At 39.4% G+C, this 9,318-nt stretch overlaps 2 protein-coding genes across 2 annotated transcripts in view; both read right to left on the reverse strand.

Annotated features, from left to right (window-relative positions):
- The window catches only part of LOC106871987 (probable arginine--tRNA ligase, mitochondrial), a 30,365-nt gene extending 25,946 nt beyond the window's left edge, over positions 1-4,419 (reverse strand). The window contains exons 1-2 of the mRNA XM_052969021.1: positions 4,300-4,419; positions 218-327 (exon numbers count right to left, since the gene is read on the reverse strand). Coding sequence (XP_052824981.1) covers positions 218-327; positions 4,300-4,335 — 146 coding nt within the window. The 5' untranslated portion in view covers positions 4,336-4,419. The remainder of the gene's footprint in view (positions 1-217; positions 328-4,299) is intronic.
- A 2,747-nt stretch (positions 4,420-7,166) lies between these two features.
- The window catches only part of LOC106871983 (translation factor Guf1, mitochondrial), a 46,405-nt gene continuing 44,253 nt past the window's right edge, over positions 7,167-9,318 (reverse strand). The window contains exon 18 of the mRNA XM_014918775.2: positions 7,167-8,962. Within this exon, the coding sequence (XP_014774261.1) occupies positions 8,837-8,962 (126 nt within the window). The 3' untranslated portion in view covers positions 7,167-8,836. The remainder of the gene's footprint in view (positions 8,963-9,318) is intronic.

The following is a 9,318-nucleotide window of genomic DNA, read 5'->3' on the forward strand; positions in this document are numbered from 1 at the left end:
TATATATATATGATAGGCTTCAACAAAATTTGCACCTACCAAATGCACTCACAAGGCTTTGGTCAGCCTAGGGCTATAGTAGAAGACATTTTCCCAAGGTGCCATGCAGTGGGACTGAACCCAAAATTACATGGTTGGAAAGCAAGCTTCTTAACCTCACAGCCATGCTTTTGCCTGTCTAATTTCTGTTAGAACTTAATTTACAGCAAAAACTTACGTATGATGTTTTGATATTTTCTTCACTTTGACCAATGAAGCTAATTTCTCCACAGAATTGGTTTCTTGTGATTTCGGCAGCAATCCTGATTGACTAAATGACTGGAACAACTGAAGGAATAAAGAAATGCAAAATAACAGGATCATGTTCAATAGATGATAATCAATAAAATAATTAGTTGGCTGGTAATTAGTTATAACATTTTATCACACATTTTTATGCTGTTCTTCTTTCCTCCATTTTTCTCTTCTTTCCCTCATGATGTCAGTCACTTTTCTCTCACTCTCTCCTCCACCTCCTACTCAAACTCTCTCTCTCTTTCTCTCTCCATCAATCCACACACACACACACATATAGGTGTGGCTGTGGTTAGGATGTTTGCTTCCTAACCAGATAATTATGGGTTCAGTCTGAATGTGTGGGCTTCAAATATACACCTAGGTAAACCAAAACTTTGTGAGTGGATTTGATAGATGGAAACTGTATATATATATATATATATATATATATATATATATATATATATATCTTTCACTCTTTTACTTGTTTCAGTCATTTGACTGTGGCCATGCTGGAGCACCGCCTTAGTCGAGCAAATCGACCGACCCCAGGACTTATTCTTTGTAAGCCTAATACTTATTCTATCGGTCTCTTTTGCCGAACCACTAAGTTATGGGGACGTAAACACACCAGCATCGGTTGTCAAGCGATGTTGGGGGACAAACACAGACACACAAACATACTTATACATATATATATACATATATACAACGAGCTTCTTTCAGTTTCCGTCTACCAAATCCACTCACAAGGCTTTGGTCGGCTCGAGGCTATAGTAGAAGACACTTGCCCAAGGTGCCACGCAGTGGGATTGAACCCAGAACCATGCAGTTCGTAAGTAAGCTACTTACCACATAGCCACTCCTACACCTATATATATATATATATATATATATATATATATATATATATGTATAGTATTTTATAAGCTTAAAGCTTATAGTGATCATCACGCAATTTCGCCTGACCCATACAAGCATGAAAAAGTGGACGTTAAAACAATGGTGACATTGATGATTCTGTTTGTACTAATGATGTTGTCTGTGTTGCCCATTATGTTTGATCCGTCGTGTAACTAGCTTTTCTTTCAGCCCATTTATACCACGTCGTTCGTACATACTAACATTAGCATTCGTTGAATGACACCAATAATTTCCACATGTACATAGATACATACACCTACACAGACACATCATATATAAATACATACACATCAGAATACACAGTACAAACAGAACAGCAGTTATGTTACACATCCTTTCAGATGCCATGTCTGCAGGTCATTTTTGATATACACTGACTGGTAGTTGTCCAAGCCAGCCAAATCGGCAAGAAACGATAGCCAAAACAAGCTTCCCCTGTTCGATCGTTTGGTTACCACTTGTAACAGGTCAGCTGTAAACATGAAGAATCAGAAACAATTTGGTCCACTGTATGGAGTATTTTACGTATTACTTGAGGGCGGCGAGCTAGCCGAAACGTTAGCACGCCGGGCGAAATGCTTAGCGGTATTTCGTCTGCCGTTACGTTCTGAGTTCAAATTCCGCCGAGGTCGACTTTGCCTTTCATCCTTTCGGGGGTCGATAAATTAAGTACCAGTTACGCACTGGGATCGATGTAATCGACTTAATCGCTTTGTCTGTCTTTGTTTGTCCCCTCTATGTTTAGCCCCTTGTGGGCAATAAAGAAATAAAAATCGTTAGCATGCCGGGAAAAATGCTTAGCGGTATTTTGTCTACTGCTAAACTCTGAGTTCGAATTCCGCCAAGGTTGATTTTGCCTTTCATCCTTTTGGGGTCGATGAAATAGGTACCAGTTGGACACTGAAGTCGATGTAATCGACTTAATCCCTTTGTCTGTCATTGTTTGTCCCCTCTATGTTTAGCCCCTTGTGGGCAATAAAGAAATAAAAATCGTTAGCATGCAGGACAAAATGCTTAGCGGTATTTTGTCTACTGCTACACTCTGAGTTCGAATTCCGCCAAGGTTGATTTTGCCTTTCAATCGTTTCGGGGTCGATGAAATAGGTACCAGTTGGACACTGGAGTCGATGTAGTCGACTTAATCCCTACCTCGAAATTGCTGGCTTTGTGTCAAAATTCGAAACCAGTATTACTTAACTATGCTTTTTATACGCTCCCAAATCCCTGGCCTCAGTTATTCCTTTCATTAGTATCAGACATTTGTTTTCTTAGTCCAAGTTCTAAAGTGCGATAACTCTGCTCATTAAACAGAACGAGGGTTGTAAATAACACAAATTCAGCCGAGGTCGTCTATGCCTTTTGTCCTTTCGAGACCAGTCAAGTACTGGCGTCGATGTAATCGACTTCCTTTTTTCCCCCTCAAAAACTGTTGACCCCGTGACAAAATTCGAAACCATTATTGTACTTGTCAGACACCCAACCTCATCGTTAATTTCGTGGACCCACTAAAGCCACGCTTTCATAAACGTATATAGAAACTATAAGAAATCAAATAGTTACTATATGAAACCAAACAAAAACTGATAAAAGGCAGGCGATAGTTTTCGGATATTTTTCTCTTATTTATCATTCCATTGATATGTAGGCTACATCATAGGAAAGCAAATAAATCCAGAATCTGACTGGTAGTTAATTTTACCGAGGTTAGAACGAAGAAAGATAAAGTCGATTTCAGTGGGAATCGAACTAAGAATTTAAAGGGCGGGGAAAGCATTTTGTGCGATACTCTATCGAATTTGCCAATCTATTAACTCTCGAAGTTTTACTGCAAGGACACCTACTTTCCAGTCATTGTAAGGACTCCACGGTAACTATTCAGAACGACAGACAAGGTAACATACACACACATTCCCATTAAGTGTGAACTGTCATTATTTTCTTTAAAAACGTTGCTTTAATAATCATATAACTTCTCTACCATTAACTATGGTTACTACTTTCATTGCTATTATACAATAATAAATTATTACAGTTTCTATAAATAGTACTATTGGTACTTCTACGAAAGTTTTATTCGTAACAGACGAAAAGGTCATTTGTCAGGAAATCACAAAATAATAAGATGGAAGGAAATCAATTATGAAATGTTAAGACTTTTAGCGTCACTTCCAACTAAATGGGATTTGAGATTCGAAATTCGATACAGAGAGCGGTCAAGGTAAATGTTCGCCCATCATCATATTAGATAATAGAGTATGGAATAAGCCTGAGGGATTCATAGAAGGAAAAACGAGAAGCAGTGTATTTAGTGTATTATTCAAGAGTAATAATAATGCGAGAAAACTGAAAAGAATCCAACAGGAATCGAAACTGGTTCGCAGCCTGTGTTTGTTAAGGACTCAACCCTACACCAAACAATAACAAAAGATGCGAGCCATCGATGGTAATTTCTATGTGGTTGCTTAATTTGCATAGAACGACAGCCAAATTATCCTTTAGATCTCACTTGTCTTTAAATAAAAGAGTACACGTTGGATAATGTAGTCCAAGATACATAGAGACATGAAGCGATAGTTACGGCTGATCATAAGTCTTTCTGTTTCAAAGTTGACCTTGGGCTAAACAACTTTAAAACACCGTCCTGTTCATCTGAAGACGAGTCGCAGAAAAATAAGGTATGAAATTTATTGTGAAAGGAATAAAGACGATATAATCTTCACTTTCTTGCTTTCTCAAAGTCATTAACAACATATACAATAAACAATGTTTACAACCGAGGAACGAAAGCAGGTCAGTGTTTCCGTAATGGATACCAACATATTACAAATAATAATAATAATAACTCTTTTTAATTTCAGTAAAACGCCAGCATTTTTGAGAAGAGCAAGGTGTCGATCACATCGACCCAATGCTCAAGTGATATGTTATTTTATCGACCCAGAGAGAATGAAAGACAGAGTCGACCAAAGCAGCATTTGAACTAAGAACATAAAAGAGTCGAAAGAAATACCGCGAAGCATTTGGTCCGCTGAATAATATTTCCACCAATCAGCACATAATTTTGATCTCTTATTTTTAAGAAAACATAAGAACACTTACTTTAGATGCGATGATACGCCGGAAGTGTCCAGCCATGCTCAACGTAAACTTCTGATTAAGTGATGTTGTGTGAAGAAGCACATGTCACAGCGGTGCTTTAATTAAACTCACCGGCTGGAGTGTAAGGGAGATCACTCACAATTACATATTCTTCAGTTTTTTTGAGACTTTTTGGTGGACCTTTACACTTTTACTTGTTTCAGTCTTTTGACTGTGGCCATGCTGGAGCACCGCCTTTAGTCGAGCAAATCGACCCCAGGACTTATTCTTTAGAAGCCTAGTACTTATTCTATCGGTCTCTTTTGCCGAACCGCTAAGTTACGGGGACAAACACAGACACACAAACATATACACACATACATATATATATATATATATACATATATACGACGGGCTTCTTTCAGTTTCCGTCTACCAAATCCACTCACAAGGCTTTGGTTGGCCCGAGGCTATAGTAGAAGACACTTGCCCAAGATGCCACGCAGTGGGACTGAACCCGGGACCATGTGGTTGGTCAGCAAGCTACTTACCACACAGCCACTCCTACGCCTATAACACTTCCAGTTGAACAATATTTTAAGTTACCTCCCGGCAATCATCATCATCCTATAACCTGTTGCTGCTGCTGCTAAAGCGCAACAAGTATTTTGTTGGGGTTAGGCTGAAATAATTTCAAGGGAAATTTGTAGATGAATTAAAAATCGTTCTAATTCAGATTCATTGTGTGTTTCTTCGAGATTTGTTTAAGTTCTTTGGGGAATTCAAGCTGGTCACTACCAGAGTAACATTAGCTTTCGTGTTTGAATCCATACATTAGGAATTTGTGAATTAGCATGTGCACATGTGTAGGTGCATGTGAAGGTATATGCTTGCACTCATATAATAGATGCACATAAACACATACATAAGCACACACACACACAATATTGTACTAAAAGGGTGTGCACATATGACTGCCCATATGGTCATTTTAGGAAACTCTCCCCTTTAAAACATGCCTGTCCCATCACAAACAATAAATAACAGACGAATAACAAATGTCATTTCTCCAAGCCACTTGTATCACTCTTATCTGTACCCCTCCATAATGATATTTCCCACCAATCACACCTCCACCCTTCTTCATCAATCTCAACATCCACCTCTACACACCCATCTTTAACCATCTGTCACTCTGATCTCACATTCTTGTGAAATTACTCACCCTTTTTTCTCCTCCTGTATTCTTTCTCATGTCTTGAAAGTATGTTCTGGTATTCCACCACTGTCATCTTTCTCTTTATCATACCTATTCTCACCTGCTCTCATGTATAATGCAGGGCAGTCCTGTATAGCAAGACACCAGCGCTTGTCCCACTATCATACTTTAGCCTTCAACAGCTAGCATAAAGCCACCTCCTCTCTCAAACACACCCCGACTCAGGTCATTGGTTGGGTGTCTTTTCCCTAAACATTTCTCTTGCAAGTTACTTGGTGACATCAGTAGTGCCAGTCGGAATGGCATCCAGCCGTAGAAATCATTAGAACCCGTTGCAGTCCTGTGACTCGTCAGATCCAGTCAAACCGTCCAACACATGCCAGCATGGAAAATAGGCAATAAATGATGCTGAAATCAGCTTGTTGTGTTCTTTGTTGGAAAATCTCTATGTTGCACTTATCACTTATTGTTATATAACTCTCTGTGGCTATGTAATAGGTACAGATAAACATCTGTGGCTCACATACAAGATTTGTAAATGCTGCATAAGTTACCCTGTAGATGCTTGTTTCCATCCTACCCAACTGTGGGCATGATTTCGTTCCTTGTGTCATACAATACCATGTCAATTGTGTTTGACTGGATTGCTGTTTTCATTGGAATATTTCATCAATATTCTTTACTCGTAAAGTTGTAGATACATTCAAATTCTGGGGTGCCATTGGTATGAATGCTAGGACAATCTGTCTTGTAGATAGAATTGTAAATAGTTTTAGCATCATACAAATCATCATCATCATCATCGTTGTCGTTTAACGTCCGCTTTCCATGCTAGCACGGGTTGGATGATTCGACTGAGGACTGGTGGACCAGGTGGCTACACCAGGCTCCAATCTGATTTGGCAGAGTTTCTACAGCTGGATGCCCTTCCTAACACCATAATGGTGTTGTTAATTTTCAGTCTTCTGAGGGAAGATGTGCAACCATGGGGAAAAATACAGGTGTGAGTTAGAAATGACAGGTGAGTATTGGCAGCAACAAGAAGGGCATCCAGCCATAGATAATCTTCCTCAATAAATTCTATCTGACCCATGCAGGTATGGAACAGTGGCCATTAAAACGATGGTGGTTCTCACCACGTAAAATACACCATTTTGAGTGTTGCCGTTGCCAGTACCGCCTGACTGGCCATCGTGCCGGTGGCACATAAAAGCACCCACTACACTCTCGGAGTGGTTGGCGTTAAGAAGGGCATCCAGCTGTAGAAACTCTGCCAGATCAGATTGGAGCCTGGTGCAGCCATCTGGTTTGCCAGTCCTCAGTCAAATCGTCCAACCCATGCTAGCATGGAAAGCGGACGTTAAACGATGATGATGATGATGATGATTATATACACAATGTACTAATTGACTTTTACTGTTCTGTAGGTGTTGTTTAAGAGATACAATGCAGCGCTTGATGGCCATTTGAATTGCCCGTATTCTTCTGCCTTGCCATGCATGGGATATCCACCGCCAAGTGAATAATGTACTCGGTATAAGATATTCATTGAAGTTTAAACATTTTCAATTCATTATATACAAGAAAGGGTCCTTCATCAAATATCATAATCCGTACATCTTACACAAGATAGACAAAAATCAACAATAAATAGAAACAAATTAAAAAATAAACATAAACATATTTTTCTATTTATTCAGAAACAATTTTGAATTTATTTACAGTAAATTATTGATATTAAAAAAAAAAGTATTAATATCACAGTGATTCACGGAATATCTCATTATTCTAATAAACAGCACACTCTATCATGTGATATGCTATTGTTCTGACATATATCTAGTTTTTATGTGATATGTGTTTGTGTGTGTTTGTACTCAAAAAACAAAAAAAAAAGAACATTGTTGACAGGGTAACCAACATTGGCTGTCAAGCGATGGTTGGCAGACAAACACAAACACACACATACAAATATGCACACACACACACACACATATGTACAGCGGGCTCCTTTCAGTTTCCATCTATCAAGTCCACTTACAAGGCTTTGGTTGGCCTGAGGCTATAGTAGAAGACACTTGCCCAAGGTGCCATGCAGTGGGACTGAACCCAAAACCATGTGGTTGGTAAGCAAGCTACTTACCACACAGCCATGCTGCATATGTCATTTCAATAGATATCACATGCTTCCACCAATAGCACCACAAAAACAAGAGCTGTATTCTTTGGTTGAACTATCCGAAGCCTGTTATTATGGTTTGGATAGTTCTTCAGTAAATTAATATATTTGCAATTAATTTGTTGGAGCAAGTCACACTTTCATATCTGGGGGGAACAGACAGGGACACACAGACACACACACTATTTCTTGTAAATTTCCAACTTAATTATGAAGCTGGAATAAGTTGATGAAAACAAGTACAGAACAACTGCTCCGGTAATATGCAAATATTCCAAACTTTAATTAATTAACAAATCATACCAAAAAAAAAAAAAAAAAAAATTTACAAAAACCTTCCCTTCTTAATACTGGTTTCAAATTTTGGCACAAGGCAAGCAATTTTAGGGGAGGGTGTAAGTCGATTACATCGACCCCAGTACACAACTGGTATTTATTTCATTGATCCTGAATGGGATGAAAGCAAAGTTGACCTTGGTGAAATTTGAACCCAGAATGTAAAGATGGACAAAATGCTGTGGTGCATTTTGCCCGGGGTGTGAATGATTCTGCCAGCTCACCACCCTCGCCACTCCCTAATATTGGCCAGAGGTCAGTTTTTGTTGTGTGTATGTCTAAGTGGCTGCCTGTCTATCCACACCCCACCACCACAACCATCACCACCGCTGCACACATACACACACATACAAACACACATGCACACGCACACAAACACAAACAGGCGCCACACACCCACACACAAACATGTGCTGTACATACACACACACAAACACGCACACACATACAAACACATTCACATACAGCACACACACACACAGACAAACATGCGCTACACACACACACACAAACATGTGCCACACTAACACGCACACAAACATGCCCCCCCCCCCACATACACAATATCCATGAACTTAAGCTCTGTAACCCCAATGTGCTTGACCGCCAATCAACTTCTCTCTGCCCATACAGTATGCGTATACATTTTCAATGGATATATATTTGTATACATTCACACAAAACTACACACTTGTACATAAACACACACACACACACACTCTCACATCTAAAAATATGGACATGAGTTCGCATCTATGCATTTGTGTCTCTAGACGCAGACAGAAACGGAGTGTCATTGTGCATCGGTTGGCAATCTGGACGCTTCACTTCTGCAGGACTTTTATGAATGCATCTCGAGGGACATCCACGTTTCCGATCCGACGTAACTTCTTCTTCCCCTCAGCCTGGTGTCGAAGGAGCTTCATTTTGCGTGTGATATCACCACCATACTGTAAATACAGAGCAGAGGCAAAGGGTTCAAGCAGCGGAATAATAATAATAATAATAATAATAATAATAATACTGCCCTGATGCAGTACCAGGCAGTGGCTCTCATGGCTTCTGATCTTAATTGATTGGAAGTGTTATCATGTACATTGTTTTGTCTTGGTATTAAAAGATGGGCTACAGCAAATATTCTGCTCAATACCACAGATTTACTTGTCAGTTGTTTGACCTTAACCAGTTGAGCATGTCCCTTGGTGGCTGACGATATGTACATCTCTGATCATGAGCAGAAGTAGTGAGGGAGCATCATAGTCATGTGTTGAGAGGAATTCTTTGGGGTTTGAATAATTCACCTTTG

Source organism: Octopus bimaculoides, chromosome 6 (genome assembly GCF_001194135.2).
Source record: "Octopus bimaculoides isolate UCB-OBI-ISO-001 chromosome 6, ASM119413v2, whole genome shotgun sequence".
NCBI classification, from domain to species: domain Eukaryota; kingdom Metazoa; phylum Mollusca; class Cephalopoda; order Octopoda; family Octopodidae; genus Octopus; species Octopus bimaculoides.